Source organism: Trematomus bernacchii, unplaced genomic scaffold, assembly GCF_902827165.1.
Source record: "Trematomus bernacchii unplaced genomic scaffold, fTreBer1.1, whole genome shotgun sequence".
Taxonomy (NCBI): Eukaryota; Metazoa; Chordata; class Actinopteri; order Perciformes; family Nototheniidae; genus Trematomus; species Trematomus bernacchii.
This window is the reverse complement of record NW_022987547.1, coordinates 7,328,869-7,347,816: the sequence shown is the minus strand read 5'-3', so window position 1 is coordinate 7,347,816 and position 18,948 is coordinate 7,328,869. Positions and strand designations below refer to the sequence as shown.

The window sequence follows — 18,948 nt, the reverse complement described above, 5'->3', positions numbered from 1 at the left end:
GATACACAGGTTTTGTGGAAATAATTATTTTTATTGGTGTCAGTATCTTACATGTCGAGCATCTTAAAGTGCTACAGTAATTCCAGTGTTCACTGTAGGTTGACATTATGGCACATAAATGACACTTTTCACAGAGCACAAATACAATGTTACACAATATAAATACATATATAAATCCACAGGATGGATCTCTAGGAAATTATTTGTTAAAACATAAAATCATGTTCTGTTTAGTTGAGGTTAATGCTCATTCCATTCAGTATAAATATGTAGTCATTACTGTGCTGTAGTGGAGGTCCAGTCACATCACAAAGTGTCATCGATAACTGCACAAAAAGCGACGTGCAACATATTGTTTCACAAAAGCTACGAGTCGTTTCAAGTGTCCAGATGGTTTGTACATCACAAGAAAGTATATCAAGACAATCTGTATTTATTTTAATATTGCAGTGTTTTACTGGTTTAAGTCCTTTAAATCACCACCTCTCATTTTAAAAATGCTTTCCCTTTGCATGATGGGTGACTCTAATCACCACAAGTGTTAAACTGGCCTTATATATATATAGTGTAAGTTCAACATTAAACTGAACATGACTGTTTTAGTGTCACATACTGACCTTTTGCAAATGTGTCTGCAGCTAGTTTATGTTTGGGGACAATACAACTAATGAGAAACAGGCTCTACAAGAAGCATTTTGATTACAAATAGTTTTTTGTTTATATTATTTGCACACACTGGAACAAATGTAAATGTTGTATTTAGGTTTGGCATGTGCTGTAGGACATCAACAAACAGCTTACACCCTGTTATTTGTTCAAAGAGGCTCAGGTCAAATGTTTTTCTTTTCTAAAACATATTTGCCCAGAAGGATGCACACATTTGAAATGAAGAACCACCCTTAAGTCTGTCCTTATCTTCTCCTAGAGGGGGGGGGGGGGGGGGCTCCACCAATTTAACACACCGAGGTCTGTTCACAGGTCTAGGGGAGTAACACTGCAGAAGTGAAAAACGTTGTTTAAGGCGTTTAGTTGCTCCAGAGAGCTGTGGCCAATCTGAAAAATCCCCTCACTTTTATCCACGTTGGGTTGAGGACTACAAATCTGAAAATGACAGAATCTGGAGGTCAGACAGAAGTGAGCTCACAGATCTCTGATTATCAAGAGGAAACACAAGCTGAAGCTACCTGAATCTACGACCAAAGAGCCAATGGTTGCTTTGCATTGTGGGTAATGTAGGTGCCAGGAAGGGAAGAAGAAATCGTGAAATAAAGAAGATATTTCTCTGGTTCTGCTGCTTTGATTATTTATCATTATTCTGACAATGCATAGGAGTGAAGTGCTAACAGGCGGTGCCACATATTTCTGTCTGTTGTGGTTACATCACCTCACTGAGCTGCTTCTCTACTATTACCACCGTCAACACTACAGTTCTGATGTTTAATAAACGAGGTCCACATCACAACTCCAAGTATTTCCACCCTAACATGTGGCACATAGCTGTCAGCTCCCACACAAACACACTCCAGCTGCTGCCCTGCTCTCACTCATTTGGCGGTTCAGAACGAAGTCAGAAACCACAGCCATGGTTCTCTGAAGGGAGTGGCACCTCTCTGCTGGCAGGCCGTGATCCAGCTCCACACTCCAGCCTGTGTTTGTGCTCACAGCCTCCTCTCTGTCTGGAAAACTTTAGTCCAGCTGGCATCTCCGTCCCCAGAGTTTCAGCTTCTATTTATGTGCTGAAAACACTCTTTGACGTTCTTTGATCTGCCTCTTATCTCTATGTTCAGTTTATCCTATTTTTTATCAATACCTTGTAAAGAAATCATTAAAATATGAGGTACATTTTATGCTATAATCGGAAAATAATCCCTAATTCCTCTTTTCATTTCAATTTTTAATTAGTTTCACTTATAGTTACAATTATATCTGACTAAAAGTGTTTGCTTGTATTGTTTTCTCAGGATTCCAAATCCATTCAAATATTGCTCAGTATTGCTTTTCTTTATTTCATGGTGACTGGTGTTGGTGTTTTATCTATAAAAGAAAAGAAATGTATGGATTTTTAGTTTATGTTTTGAAAATGCGGCTCAGTTATATTAACATGTAACGTCCCTCCTGATGAGCTCCTGCTGTTCTCAGATCAGCTCTGCAGCTCTACCTGGGTTGAAGATCTGGGTAGAAAACTCCATGCACCACACCTTCAATCACCACATTCGAAAATGCATCTGAAAGGAAAGAATAGGAGAAAAGTTAAAAATATAAAAAAGGTAAGAGCATGTAAGTAAGTAAGAAGCTCATGTCCACTTGTTACTAAAAAGATTTGTTTGACAGTAAATTAATCCACCACAAACTGTCTATTGCAACATTTCCTGAAAAAACGAAATACATTCCCTAAATATCTAAATTCAATTATACAATTATTGTATAGTTCCAAACATTATTTACTGTGCAGAGGTTTTAAAAAACATCGAAAATCTGATTTCTATGACAGAGAAGAGAATTATAACAATTGTAAACAGAACTGGCGATCATTAAACAATAACAACATGGTATATATAAACTCACAAATGTATAGATTTGGTGAATACAATTATAATGAATAATTAATGTATAAGGTAATTAACAAGATGTTTCCAGACTGCATTAAGAAAGTGTTTCAAAGCAGAGTGAGACAGTATCAAGTAAAAGGAATTTGCATATTTAAGCATTATTCCTTTAATCACTTTTATTTTAATAAGATGATCAAATCTGTATACGGATTTTAGTTTGGCTTTTTTGGAACATGTTATACGCTTCTATTTGAGTTTCTTTCTTTCATTGCATTGTAAACATTTAAAGTGCATTGTATTAATACAATTATCTAAAAAGGGCAGGTCTATAAACATTTGGTTTGTAACTATTTCAAAATTATTAATATTTGTTATAATTTTTATTTATTTGAGTTCTATAACTTGATGACAACCTAAATAAACTATGTTATAAGAATGATAAAGCAGAGGTATATAAGGATAGCAGCCTGAACTCGCCGTGAGCAGACGGCAGCAGGTAGGGGTCTCTCAGAAACAGCAGGACTGGCTGATGTGAAAGTTTACTGAAAAACAAAACAAAGAAAAGAGAAGTCAGAGGGTTTGTGGGCGGCTACAAGCAGCAGATAAACACGATGACGAAAGGCAGGTGGTTTCAGTGACATGCTGGGTGAAGTTCAACAGCAGAGCAAATAGTGACTCTGACCTGCGGCTACAAACAATATATTTATATACGGCTCACCTTGATTCCTCTGATTCTGTATCAAACGACCTGAGAGAAGAAAAATACAAGCTAAGCCAATACAGCCCTTCCAGTGGTATGGTAACAAACTCTTACACAGTTTAAAAAAAGGAATACAAATGGTCTTTCATTCCACAGCCTTCAAACTCACCACAGCTTTCTGTTTTTGGCACTGAAGGAAAATGTCGGATATTCAGGAAATCCAGGAATACCTTTGGAAGGACTCCATTTTCCATAATTATAGACTGAGAAAAGAGACAAAACAAAAGCACATGAACAGCTGTAAACAACCAAAGCAACCTGAATGACCTTTTGAAGAAAACTATTTGAATTTATTTTAACCTCCCTACATCTATAATGTTTTTTACTTTTCATTTCAGATAGACTACATCTGTAGACTCTCCGACACCTACAGTACACAAACATAATACCACAGATATACTTAAAGTGGACCTATCTGCTACCTGCTATATTTAAATGATATATTGTAGGGCCATACCTATATAAGGTATATTTATACGTTTCTGTTTTGAAAATACCAAACAGATCATGCATTTTAGCCATGCCTCATTTCGCTCTATGTGCTGTTTGCTATCTACGGGTCTGATTCTGCTGACCACGCCCCCCTGCAGGAGAGGGGAGCCGTGCTCTGATCAGCTGCTGGGCTGTCAGAAGAGGGGGAGAAAAAGAGATCTCCGTCCTCCGTGTTTTATTATATAGAGTGGTTATTCATTTGTTTTAAAGCTCAATAAATAACAAAGACCACCTTTGACCGGCACTTTTCTAATTTTGTCCGGAAGATTTCAACTTTAACGGACATCTTGACCGGCGAAACAAACTGAAACTAAAACTCTGCCGCACGGTCCCCTCGTTCCTTGGAAGAGGCGGAGAGGTGGGTGTTGTCATCTGCTGGTGGACTAACCGGAGAGAATTACAGTGCTTGCCTCGACGGGAGGGATTGCATTGAATTAAAGCAGCGGGAGCAAACGCTTGCCTCGGGGAGGGAGAAAGAAAGCCACAGCGGAGAATAAACAGAAGGGTAACCATGGTAACTATGGGCGGGAAGTCTTCTTCGCTGCTTTTGTGGCAGACTACAGCGCCACTTACAGGCCCTGGCATATGTACTACAGCGTCTCCAGCGCTTTCGAACGGCAATGGCCGTGGCTGTCTCCTCCTGATTGGTGGAGTTGGCCCAATAGCCGTAGTGCCACCGTCCTGACGTCAGGACAGTGTTCAAATCTGGATCAGTTTTTATCAGATTCCGTTTGCAGCCCCCTTTTTTAGAGATTTGGTATGGAGGAAAATAGAGAGGGTTGTGTTTTCTGACACTTGGTGAGTTCCCTGGAAACACCGGGGACACCTATTCATGTTTAAAAGACGTACAAAAGTGCATTTTGCATGATAGGTCCCCCTTTAATTAAATAACAAGGATTTTAAAAATAATCAAAAGTCAGCTTTATTTGTATACAAAATATGTATTACAGCTGAATCTGCTGCATTACATCCATGCTTTAACAGCACACATATTTTCAGGAAAAAAACACCTTAATGGGAATCATTTGAAGAGTTTCCTTTTAACTCAATCTTATTATTCCCTAACAGGCTTCAGTTGTTGGTGTCATATTTCTGTAAACATGCTGATTAGACCTCAATCATGTCACATGTGTCATCATCATGTGTCCTGTACTGTACAGTAGAGCAGGTACTTTCATTTCTTAAAACTCTTCTTAAAATGGTCTTATTTCTTTTATTTTCATAGAGCCGTAGGGGTGGAGGTGTTTACCTGCAGGTAGAGCTCCAGACCGAGCCTCCGCTGCTCCAGGACTTTAGGAACCCAGTTTCTTACATGTTTGGGAGGGCAATCTCAGGCGGCTTTATGCTCTTCTTTAGCTGGAGGGTCACAAAAAGAAAGAGAATTATAAATGACATATTTTGGCGTTTCCTGAGATGTGTGGGGAAAAAATGCATGGTATATGTTTTCCCTTCATTAATGTCCCTCTCCACATCCAAAAAAGGTCCTTTAGCCTTTGTCACACTGACTTATAATAACAAATTGTAGATTAGTCTCCCTCTCATAACTATTGAATGAAATCAATAGTAATCAAATTCAGGACTTCCATAAAGTGGCTGCTTATCAAATTTGCAGTAGATATGGGTCCATTGATCTGATTTGTTAGGAGAATATTTCTAACCAAAATTATAGCAACGTTTGCAGTGTGGAAGGGTATTAATATTTTGATGGTGGTTTCCTTACCAGCATGCCCAATATCAGGAAGCGGCTAAATGGAAACCAGCCATAATTCATTTGACTATTTACCACTATGCTTTTGAACGTTTCACATGTTAACAGTGGGCTGCACTGAAATCCAAAAATCAAACAACCTGTCGACTAATGGCCAGACAGGAAGAGGAACTTGTCTGTAAAGCTATAACCTCAAACAAAGTGCTATGGTGAATGAGTTAACCACCAGAACAGCATTCATCATTGTATTCATTTGCTGCTGTGATTTACTGACTTCCTGCGTACAGTGCACAGAATTTAACACCAGTAAATAAGCATGTTCTCTGCAGACTAATGTATTACATATTTTAGTTTTAATGGGTTTATGTATATCAAGTTGTGTTGTATTTCATTTATTGGTTTTTCAAAAAAATTATCCCAGCAATTAAAGATGGAAGATCATAAAGCCCAGAATTGTCATATTAAAATTGCAGATAAAAGAAAACAAATCGCAATTCATTAACTGACTAGTCCTTTTTACAAGTTATGCTATACATATATTATTTATTTATTTAATCGTTTTATTTGGCAGGGACAATGCCACAGTAATGAACACTTAAAACATTCAAATGTGTCAAGCGTAACAGTGCCAGATTTAGCTTTGAGCTATTTCCATCCGCAGTCCCTCACATAAAACATTTAAGAAAATTACATTTTACAAACATAGCAATTATTAAAACAATATGTATTCAATTATATATGAATGTGTTATTGGCAAAAAAGCATCAAATGTGGTGGTTAATATGTCAATGATAAATATTTGTTCGCCCATTAAAGACTAAGGTTAAGACTTGAACATTTCATTTGAATTTGATAAGAAAGGAGAACTTTGTTGACACTTCAACTAATAAATATTCAGTAACTTTGGGGATGCACTGAACTCACCATTTTATTGCAAACGTGTGGAATTCACTGTAGCGTTTCTCGACAGCATGTTGTCTGCCGTTCATCAGCACGTCAATTCTGAAGACCTGAAAGAAAGAAAAGTTGTGAGTTGTGTTGGTGAGTCAGTTGAGAGAATCCTGAATACTCACCAGAGCTCATCAGACCAAAATGGCCCCCACCCTGCGCTGCCAATGTGTGTGCGCGCGTGTGTGAGTGTAGAGCTGTCAGTAACTGTGGTGTCAGCGTGTTACCACGAGGAACATCTTGTCTGTTTTTAAAAATGTGATACTGACAGAATAGCTGAAAACATCCCTAACAGTCTTCTACTTCCTCCCCTGGCTCTTCTTGTCAGCATTACTATAAATGATGGAAAACTGCTGACACTGTATTTAAAGCAGTGGTTCTCAACTGGTCAAGCCTCAGGACCCACTTTTTTCCTTTGTTCAATAAATCGCGACCCAAACATTTTGACCCACTCAAAATCTATTCAACAAAAAATCGTGCTGTAATATGAACTGTATACATAAAAATGCACACTTTATTGTACTCAATAAAAAGGCAGACTTGGAGCCAATCCTTCAAATTCACCCACACATGAAAAATATGACATGCTGAAAACCCAACCCCACTTTTGGGTCGCGACCCAACCAGTTGAGAACCCACTGGTCCTAAAGCAATGTCTCTCACACCTTGGGACAAACTACACAAATAAAATGTATTTAAAAGGGACCTATCATGCAAAATGCACTTGTGTACATCTTTTATACATGAATATGTGTCCCCGGTGTGTCAGGGAACTCACCAAGTGTCAGAAAACACAACCCTCTCTTTTCCTCCATACCCAAATCTCTAAAAACGGGGCTGCAACGGAGCTGATACAGATTTGAAATTGTTCTGACGTCAGAAACGGGGAGCTCTGCCTATATATATATCCGGACCAATTTCCAAATCTTTGGCGGAAATCACGCTCCGTTTAAGGCGGGGCCTCGCATATTACGCACACCTGTTCCACCATTCTTCGTTTTCCGAGGCTAGGAAGGATTCTTGCCTCGCTTCTGAAGGAAGTGACCCGGAAGACATGTCCTACCAAGGAAGTGTCCTCGACATTGAGAAACACCCTCAGTGTGTATGCACGCATCTTATAAAAACAGATGAATGGATACAGAATTCAAAGGAATAGTTCAACGTTTTGGGAAATATGTATTCTTGCCAGGACTTTGACGAGAGGATTAATTCAGCTTTCATGTCTGTCTCGTAAATATGCAGCTGGTTTGCTTAGCTTAGCATAAAGTATGGAAACAGGTAAACCGACATCTGGTCTGACTCAAAGATAGCACATAAGTGTTTTTCCAAAAATGTTGCCAAAATAATCCTTTACATTTCCGGGGAAAGAGGGCACTAAGATCTGGTCAGTACAGATGAAGTGATGGAAATGGATATAATTAATCACAGAAAGTTTGCACTAAAGTCTGTTGGGATATGAGGCATGGACGTCGAAAGACATGGGAGTTTGGGAGGCCTAAAGAAAATACTATTGAGGGCATTTATAGGAAATGTAGGCTGAAATGTTTTTTGAGGTTGATCAGTCAGTATATCTCAGTTTCTGGGAGTGACCTGTCTTTTATTCATTTATATGTGACACTTAATTTCTGGTATATCTATTAAAGGTGGAATTTGTGTCAGTGAATATTATTTTAAAGAGTGCCTTTACACTTTATTTTGAGGGTTTGCTTTGTAATGAATTGAGGTCTGCTGCTTTACTTATATCAGTCTGTATTTATGTCAGACAGCTGGAGATCCTGGGTGTGTTTGGATAAACTAAGACACACATTTCTGCCAAAACGTCTCTAAAATCAGCAGGTTAAGTTTTCTCTGTCTAATAATCCCAATTTGAACTGATTTGTACTCTGACATGTTTGCAGTGTATAGAAACAAGGCGAGTTCAATGCGTTGCAGCAAAACAGACAGGAAAGCTTATATTAAAGCGACATTTACTTTTTAGCTTGATTATAAAACAGACGATTGATAATTATTTCGAGGGAAGAGAAATAACATGCGAGTAAAAATGAAAAGTGATGACAGCAGCAGGGCAGGCAGACACACACACACACACACACACACACACACACAGAGAGAGAGGTTATTTGTTAAGCAGCTTACCGTGTATCCTTTCTCGATCGAGTTGTTTTCGGAACGAAACGAAGGGATCGACACTCTCACTGGATGCATTTTAACTTGAGAAATGAACAGTTTTCCACGTAATTTTTTGATCGTATGGCACACACACACATACACACACTCACACTGCTGGTGGTGGACTCCAGTTTCTCCAGCAGCCTGAGGAAAATCCAAGGATTCAAACGACATGGAGCCTCAGAGGCGCCCCCTGTTGGCCCGGAGGACACTGCCGGGACTGATTCTGATTTTATTTTTTATTTTTTTCTTGTTTTTAATTTAACATTGTTCAATACACACGTGAGCGAATGAGGGCCACATTTTGTTTTTTTATCTTACCAAAAGGTTTTTTTTTAGGTTTTTTTTCAAATAATTCTTAGATAAAACCATAGACTGTATGATAAAACTCAGAACCAAAAAAAAAACATACAAGGAATTTGCTTTGGTGTATTTTGGTGCAATGATAAACACAACATAAGGACGTTTTAAGAGATCAAAAATAGAGCAGTTATCAAAAGAAAATAATAAAAAAAACGTTATAACATTAAAAAGACTAAAGACAATACTTACACAGAATATAAATATATATATATATATTAAAACGTAATACAATGATTATATAACAGATTACATTTGGAGTGGTTTTCTTTTTAATACTGGTAATAGTTTTTAAATGTTTTTTTTACAATAGCTATGTTCCTCTAACTGTTTTTATGTATGCAGTATGCACCATTATACACCATTATAAATACTTGTTATTTAATTAAAATGCTGATATGTTTATCACTTTAATGTTGCAGCTTTCAAAGGTGGAGCTAAATGTAACTGCGTTATATACTGCTGGGCGGCATAATCACATGAGAATGTTTCATGGGCTTTGTGAACTTGTAATGATTTATTGGATTTATTCAAATGTAATCTGAATCTTTTGTAGTTTCCAGCTTTTTTAGGCTATTTTGGGTGTCAAAATGTGTGATTAAGAAAATAAGACACAAAGATAAGACAGGGAAATAACTTCAGACTGTTGAGTCCACAACAACGATACAGTGTCACAACGTTTTATTCAACTCAGTTTCAACAAAAGCTTTGGAGTAAAGAGAGTTTCATCCATTGCATATAAATATACAAATACATTTTCCTTTACAGTTCATTTCAAAATAGTGATATAATTCATGTTGAATTATCAACAAGGGTAAACTGGTTTACATTTTTAACTTGCTAAGCTTCTAAATATCATGGATTTAATTCCTTAACGATCTTACAAGTGGTATAAAATGCAGAGAATACAGTACAATGCAAAATAAGTAAGACATTTAAACATGTTTAGAGAAATAGGAGATAAGAATAGACCTATCAGTGTGGAGAAAAACGTTTTACTGGCACAATGACGTAGGATAGTCCTTATTTAAAAAATGTTGAGTATTTAAAAATGATAAAATGTATTATTAAGATGTATTTCGTGTTGTTTTATATGCAGTCCTCTGCATTGTCAATTACAGTACATCTCGCTGAGTTGCTGTGAAGGACTCTTAATACCTGAGAAAAAAAGAATAAAATCATGATGAGGATTGATGGAGGATACAATGCTTTAATACTTTCACCTGGCTGCTATATCGATAAACTGTTACTGCTACTGGATGGGTATTTTGTAAATCGTGTAATTTCTAGTTTTATCTTTTAATATTTGTATGCAGGCATCTTGAGTGATATTAAGCTATCTTTGGCTTTTAACTTGCTGTAACAAATGTACATTTCCCCTCTGTTGGACAAATAAAGGTATTCTCATTCTGCTGAAGAAATATCAAAACCATAAATGTTACTTAGGGTTTGCTACTCACGATGACAGGTGACATCCTGAGACGTGGGCGTAGTTGCCGGTGTACTGGACAGTACAGCGCACAACGTTGTTGCTGTAGTCTGACTCTGGGACATGATAGTTGGGATTTACACTGATCTGTGGCAAGAAGTAACACAGCAACAAAGATAAATAAACAAACAAAGACTTCCGATCAAATATTCAAGGATTCAAGGTGATTCCACACAAGTGTAACTGTTCAAATGGGTCAGATGTCTCGCGAGGCAGATAAATGTCATCTGGTATTTCTGACAAACCTTCAGGATATAGTCTCCAGCCTTCACATCTGTGATGTCGATCCACTGGCAGTCGATGTCTGCGTTGTAGGTATCATAACATCCTGGGCTCAGACCCTGCATGTTGGACAGCATCCACGGAAAACATCGTATAAACAAACTTTTTAAACAATGTGAGGGCTTTGTGTATATATAACGGTAACTGTAACAAAGATTATATTGTTTTAAAAGAGTACAACATCTACGTTTTATGATAAAGATAAATAATACATTAATAGTGAAGTCAGCTTGGCAAAATATTAAAAGAGAATGGAAGAATAAGTAATACGCCAGTAACAGGAAATCATTGAAATATGACTGGGTCATGCAAAAAGGAAATATTAAAATGGTTCTTTACAGGACAGCTGCCTCACTAAAAGATCATTTGTTTTTCTAAGTTCAAGTCTGCTTTACAGAGATTTGTGAACCAAAACCATGCAACAGGGTCTGTCAATGAGAAGTCATCATCCTCTAATTTGGTCTGAACCGACACTAAATGGAAATGTGAATGTGCAACATGGCATCAAAATAATTTAAAGTTATTTCCTATAGCTATACATCTTGATGTGAAGTGGATTTTGTTTTGCAACTTTCATAATACAAATAGGCCTTTTTCCAGAAGACATTTTGATATGTCAGAGAAGGTACCGTAGTAAATAATCAAATAAATGTAATCTGAAGTGCTGCAGCTGCTTCAGTTCCACCGTCCTGTTATTGTGAGGGCTGGCTCACTGTCCTGGCTTACTGCGACACATGTTGCATTCATGTGGTGTCGGAACAATCGTTAATATCAGTTCCCAACTGGGACAATTTATGTGAACGTGACATCAAGTCAGAACAACAACTCCAAAAGTTGGTCCTGCCAAGTTTGCGTCACCAGACAAAAGCAAATGTTGGGTTGATAGTAAGAAATGTTTTGTTAATTCCCATGATGTTGCATATCTATTTTGCTCACATGTTTTTTAATATGGTATTAGGTTGTTACTGTAGGTTCCTTTCCACATAGAGATCGTTTTTTATTAGCCTTACCACTAATAAGAAGTAAGGTAATGCAATATTTTTTGTGGTTAAAGGGAATGCAACGCTAGTTTCACTAAATCTTTTTCCTACAATACAACATAAAAGAGCACACCGAAGTCGGAAGAATGTCTTCCCAACTGTTGCTGGACCATCAGAGGAGCATGTAACTATGTTTGTATCATTAGAAATGTATATAATCGCTTTTCGTACGATGAAAAGTCCAAATATATGCAGTGAAAAGGCTTATCTTTACACCCATATGCTAGTCTGATGTACAACAGTTTTTTGGTCATTGGGGTCCTTTCAATCCTGTTGTAATAATAATCAAGCAACACAGTGCAGGGTACACAAGTGTAGCCATTAAAATAAATGCTTCTCCAGGGGTGTTTATAAAGACTTCAACCATGGCAATAACTCTTGGTTAGTTACATGTTAGATTGTCTATGCAGTGTGCACGATGACTGTAATTCATGATTACATTGTTCTTGCTCTACAGGAGCTAACTGGCTCCATACGTGCCATATCATGTTCCATGGGAAAGGAACCCACTGACCCTGTTCATAAAAAAGTCAAGTAATACTTTGCTAATAAAGAAACATTTCAGTTTAAAAGTCTGCAACATTTAAAAAAACATTTGCAGGAATGTTTTTGACCTGTCTATGTGAGGTGCAGGCAAATCTCCTGTAGTAGCCGTAGTCACAGGAAGTGTCCTCCAGGCAGAAGCTAGCCTTGTGGCCCTCAGCCACCGATTGGTGGGTGGAGGCGTCCAGCAGTTCGTAGTGGCTGAACTCGTCCATGCTGTGGAAGTGCCTGTGGATCAGCAGGGTTCATTTTTAATGTAAAGCGAAGGAGGTCCACATCAATCTGGGACTTATAAAAACAAACAGACACTGTTAGTCGAGACCCACCAGAGACTGTTCATGAGCGCAGTTACACCGCAGTGAATCTGAGTTTACTTCCACTTCTTATTTTATGTTATTTATTTATTATATATTTATTTATTATGTTAAAGACAGTTTGTTTAATGACAACATAACAGTCTGGATTTTAGCACAAGTTTACTTTCAAAACACTGACAAGTAATATATACAGTCCACATCAGCAGTGTGTTGGATCTCTGCCAAATGCGCTCCTTTTCGGGAATCAGCGCAGTGGACTGGTTGTTGCACAACATAACTATGGGCTGAGGTAGTTTCTGAGGAATCAAGGAAAACTAGGCAGCTTTCCATAAGCTCAATAAGGAAAGCAGCGGTTCCTCTTTCTGGCTCATTATCCTCATCGCACTACTTTATTTTACAACATCTGGCTTTGCAGCTGTAAATTAAGTGAATTGAAGGTCATATGAAGTGCATCTTTTAAAAGGTGTGTTTGACTGCCTTCATGCTGAGATTGCATTAATACGAAATGACACCTATAATAAAAGCTCTGATATGAAAAGTGATAAGCCGATAAAAAAGCTTACAAAAACTATAAGACAGCCAAAAGTAACAACTGTGGTTCAACAGGGGGTGCCATACCTCAACTACAGACTGGAAAAATACAGTGGAAAAAAAACAAATAAATTGGAAAGAACAAAGAGTTAAAAAGAGTGATGTGTGTCAAATTCAATCTCTTGAGAAAAACATATGAGCAATGCAATAAGTCTATATCTGAGTCAGACACATCTCTTGATTTAAGCATGTTGGCCAGTGAGAACAAAGGATGTAAAAGTCTCTCTGTGATTGATGGTGAGGTGGACATGACGTTATACCCACTGGTGACAGCTGTGCCACTCCCAGGTGTAACGTGGCCTGCTGGGGAGGAAGTCTGCTGTCCCCTGGTTCTTCACTCTCTGGGGAAACCTCAGCAGCATGCGGGTGTCATAATCTCTCACACTGCCTGTATAGGCCGAGCTGCAGGCACACAGAAGAAGAAAACACAAATCATACGTTGATAGAAGTCATTAAGACTGTTTTTCCCGCTAGATCCCTTCTGGGTGAAAGCCGTCTATGGTGGGTGGAAAAACAGTCTGTAGGCACGTGGTTGTTTGGTTAAGCTTTCGATAATGTGTTTACCATTTGGGCTTTCTCCTCAGGGAAAACTATGATTAAACAGAAATCCTCCACCACCCACCAGTATGCGCCATCAGGGTTAATTTGACCTCATCTTATGGCTCCACTGACTGCAGACCTCACCCAAAAACACTTAAAGCAGTCGTTATGGCTCATATGTCTCTGAATCACTCAGACTTGGATGCAAACCCTGTCTTTTCTCTCTGTCTCTGTGGATTAGTCCTGACAGAAGTGTACCTTGACAAACAGTTCTCCTCAGATGCACATCTCAGGTTGTACATTGGGACTCTCTGGACATAAGAAGAGGATTGAATGTAGTGCGGGTCAGGTACCAGATCAGGCAGACCTGAACACAGTAAAAAAACAAAAGGGGTACATCAAGCATAAATCTAAATCTGAATGAATGTTTCATACAGCAAGCACGTTAACAGATGCACAAGATAGACAAACAAACACACACAGACAAAAAGGATCCTAAACTCCTCTTTATAGGTTATATATCTATCAAATCATTTTTTGTTTTGGGAACTCTTACACGTACTGGTGTGATTCCTTGTGCCATATCCGGATCTCGATCTCTGCCTCGGTCTCTTCATACACGTCATAGTGATTATGATCGGTGGACTTGTAAGGGTCGTATGGATCATCCACCCACCATCCATGTCTTCTCTCGGGGCAGAGGCGGACTGACACTGGGCTTTTCCTGAGTCTCATTGCTGCTCCTCTGCGTCCCCGTGCGCTCACCGGCCCCGTCACGGTGATGCTGGCGGTGCTCGTGCCCCCTTGCGAGCCTTTGGAGCGGCCCCAGCGGGAGCCCGCGGGGGCTTTGTGGGCTGGACGCCGACCCGGGGGACTGCGCGGCCGCCGGCTGGCTCCGGGGGTCCTGAGTGTGTCACGTCCGCATCTCGGATGATGGTGAGAGGTTGCGCCTGCACTTGTTGCTGCGCTGGCGCCCCTGCGCCTCCCAGGCTGGTACTGCGACCCTGGCTTTAAAATGCTAAACACCTTACGTTGTGGGCCCACTGTAGTGTCTGCCGGAGAGCCCGCTCTCTGGTTGTTCCTGTTGAGTCCCCGGATTGTTTGAGATGTGCCAGTTTGCAGGATGGAAACCAAAATGTAGACGCACGCATATGCGTAAAGTGGCGTGCAAGTGTGCGTAATCCCATTGTGATCTGTATTAACGCGCGATTAATGGGACAACACGACTACTTAATAATAAACCAGGGTTGCAACTTGCTTTTTAAATATCTTCCTTTCCATTTGAAGGATATCAATGAGCAGAGAGGCAGTTTAAATGTATCCGTGTAAAGTCATATCGCTCTGCTCCTGCAGGATGATGATGAGGAGAAGGAGGAGGTTCAGCATTTTTGAATTTGTTACAACAAGTCTGATGATGCTGCTGCTCAGATAACCACCTAACGGATAGCGGTGTTGTGATCATGTCCAGCCAAAAGTGGTTGATCAACGGCTCTTATCTCTGAGAGGTTGTGTCAGTGAAAAGACAGTCAAACTTTTCCTCCCTCACAAGATGAACAGATGCATATTTGAATCAAAACAGCTAGAGAAAAACAGACACAAAGATGATGATGTTCCCACTTTGTTATGATGCATGGTTTTATATAATTGTGCTCGGAATAAATGTCTGTATATTGTCCTCATTTATTCTTTGTCTGCTAGATCAACAAAAAGTCATGATAGATAGCTTTTCCCTTGATGTTGGGTGAACTCCTAACCAAATTGCAGCACCCCTCTGCCAGACGTCTGATGCACTGCACTTTTCATAGCGGATCTGACAAACCTAAACAGGAAATCTTTGATGGTCCTGCATCATTTTCAGTTTTCTTCTGGGAAAACGTCTCCCACAAACTCCCTCCGCCCAGCTGTCTGTGCTGCAGCCCTGCTGAGGATGTGAAAGACTCATCACATGCGTCTCACAGTAATCTTCTATAAGGTCATAATCATTTTGTTCTGAGCAATAAACAAAATGAGGCTGTGGTGATATTTGATCTGCACTTGTGCGTCTGGTGGCAGGCTGGTGACCCCACACCCCTCTCCTGATGAGGGCAGCTCATTTGCTGCAGCCCAGTCAAATCACCGCCCTGCTGTTAACACCAGAGCTGTAATGCATGGATTGGGAAACCTAACCTACGGTTTTAATTTCCCTCTGCAAACTAGGAAAATCGTTCTTCCATAATTGACCCCATTAGTTTAGGACTTCAATGCAACAATTGGATTAAAATGTTACAACCATGATTAACTGTGCTGTTATGTATATTTACCAAAACAAATAATAGAAGTCCCATAAAAGTAATGAAGTATTGACAGACAGATCAATTAAAGGGTCCCATATCCTGGTAGACACTATAGGGGGAAGATGAGATGACAATAATATTAAGTGCTGCATACCATTTTCTTATCAGAGATGTTATGAAAGTGGGGGATTATGATCGTGGCTTAAGCAAACTTAACTTTCTTATCATATTTCTTCCGATTTCTTGTATCTTTCATATGAAATAACTAATTCTAGAATTTCAAACATGCAGCACATACAGTAGTGCTACATTTGAAAAAAGTAAAGAGTATGAGGAATATTTAACTATAAATATGTTTGTATTACTTTTATTAACCTTTATTTGTTCTTTAGGGCAATGATGTCTTTTTCAGGAATGTCCTTTTCACACAGTTATTCACATATACACCAAAATATTACTTTTTAAATGTTTCTACCACTGCGCAGCAACACTCGGATATGAAACCTGCTTCTATAATTTTTATGGTAGTGCAGATTGCAACTAAATGAAATCCTCTCCGCACCCCCCTCCCAACGAGCGCGAAGTTGACGTTACGCTTATAGCTTTCAGGCTATCCTTACTATAAAATTACTTCGAAAGAAACACATTTCGTCTGGCTTTAGCTGAGTTTTACCAGCGTATAGGAGAACACGGTGGCCTTCAGGTAACGAAAAATGCTAAAGGTCCATAGAACCAAAGTTGCATTGGTCTGCTCTGAGCAACTGTCGTACGCAACGCTGACTCGTGAATACCATTACCTGCAGATTACTGCCACTTGTAGATCAGGTAGTGTGAAACCATTGTCAACAATCTGTATCATGTCTTGCTCATGCGAGAACAAACAAAACAGGGGCCCATTCATAAAAACGTAGCCCCAAAGCACTACTAGTGGCCAAAGATTCCACAAGGTACCTTTGGCTTTAAATCTGGCACATTTCTAGTAGGAGAAATGCAGAATAAACCAAGCTTTCAGGGGCTCTAAGCACAATGTGATTTATACATGAACTTTTATGATTCTCTATTCTGCCCAAACAGTAGCTGTGAAAGAGATTAAGATCCAAAGTTGGACTAAAAATACTTTACAGTCTGAGAATGGCTTTAATTGAAGGGTACACAAATTAAATCAGGCTGTAAATTACAGTTTAAGCATGTGTATTGTTCTTGGATCACGGAGGGTGCACATCAGTTTACATTTCAGGTTGTGTAAGCTCTAAGGTCCAATCAGAGCCTATCAGAGCCAAGCTGAGTTATCTGAACCCCTGAAAAAGAATCCTCCCTGCAGATGTGTATGAGTTGTTCAAGAGTTTAAGATAAGAGGGAAATGTGTGATACTGTAACAAGACTCCAGAAGCTCACTTATTCACAATTTTCAGTTCCCGAGGATTAAAAAATGGTCATACGAAAATCTTTCCAAATAAAATCACAGCTATATTGAGAATAAATGGGACTGCTCTTTTATAAATGGTTACTTTTTGGCCCTTCGGTCGTTTTATTTTCATTCTACTAATTAAGATTGGTTTGCCTATAAATCACCTATGTTTGTTTTTCCATTGCAATTGTGTTTTCCTTTGAGGATGACTCACTTACACTGGTTTAATTTGCCCACACAAGTGAAAACTATGTGCATGTGGTGCCGTGTTTCCTCCTCAGACAGAACCAGCTGTACCGGATTGATGATATTTTTTGCTCGTAAGTCATTGGACTTTTTTTCTACGTGCAGAGCCCTTATTCTCTCCAGCGAGGGCAGCACAGTGTTCCCCTTTAAAGCTCAAGAGACACATCTGCAACAAATTAGCCAAGTTCTTTTGTCCACGTTGCTGGAATTCACCCTCCATTCCTGATATTTCTGAGCAGGCTGAAAGAATTGAACGTCTGGGTTGCAAACTAGGAGGGAAAATAGTGACAAGGCCTCCTGCATGAGACACGTCATTGGGTAAAGAGGGAGAGAGGATGCTAAATTTACCATAAAACAAACACCAACTATTCCCTGCCATCACTGACTCAACATCTGGCAGACATTTGTCTCGTTGCTTGAGATGTGACGTTTGAGCTGTTAAGCATGCAGCCAACGCTTAGATTTAACACAGATATAGTTATCATAGTACATTCTGCATAATGATATAAAATATATCTGCAACTTCATTGCTTAAATGTCAAATGAGGGTTGCCTAAAATTCAGCTGCAAGAGTATCAGTTAAACTAAGTATTATTTTCTTCTCCAGTTCTGATTTGTTTTTCTCTCTATTCGCATTTGCATTTAATTATTCATTTTCATGCCATCATTATGATCTCATCACAGTGAAACAGGACCAAACACACCTCAGAAAACATCCAGAGCAAGACCTACATCCTCTGCTGATCTCCTTACAGCTTTTTCCACTCTTCCATCCATTTGCAAAACTCAGCAATAACCTCAGGTTCATCTCAGCTAAAAACTCTATGACAGAAACAGACAATTCAAATATGTTCTCCTCTTTCATAAATACTAGGTTTCCATTACTGTTGGCGCACCACACACCACACACACACACACACACACCCACACACACCACCACCACACACACACACACACACACACACCACAACACACACACACACCACACACACACAACACACACACACACACACAACACACCACACCCACACACACACACACACACACCACACACACACACACAACACACACCACACACGAGTCTGGTGGACTACGTGGCATTCTGCACATACACTGTACACTCTAAAAGCAGAGGAGGAGCGCTTTATCAGGTCACAGCCCAGAAAACTTTACATTGTGCAATAATTCATGCAGATATACTATTTTTTTCAACTTGTTTATGTCTGCCGATCC

General features: G+C 39.2%; 2 protein-coding genes across 2 annotated transcripts; both read right to left on the bottom strand.

Moving 5' to 3' along the window:
* Positions 1-10: 10 nt before the first annotated feature.
* On the bottom strand, positions 11-8,690 carry snx24 (sorting nexin 24). The gene is given in 8 exon segments (XM_034123012.1): positions 11-2,225; positions 3,027-3,091; positions 3,268-3,298; positions 3,419-3,512; positions 5,051-5,125; positions 5,128-5,157; positions 6,430-6,519; positions 8,594-8,690. Coding segments are annotated over 8 exon segments (525 nt in total). The 5' UTR covers positions 8,663-8,690; the 3' UTR covers positions 11-2,154.
* Positions 8,691-9,645: 955 nt separating this feature from the next.
* loxa (lysyl oxidase a) lies at positions 9,646-14,939 on the bottom strand. The gene is given in 12 exon segments (XM_034123322.1): positions 9,646-10,144; positions 10,447-10,562; positions 10,721-10,816; positions 12,412-12,568; positions 13,513-13,650; positions 14,047-14,155; positions 14,351-14,396; positions 14,398-14,466; positions 14,469-14,495; positions 14,589-14,756; positions 14,758-14,819; positions 14,822-14,939. Coding segments are annotated over 12 exon segments (1,113 nt in total). The 3' UTR covers positions 9,646-10,137.
* Between the last annotated feature and the right edge of the window lie 4,009 nt (positions 14,940-18,948).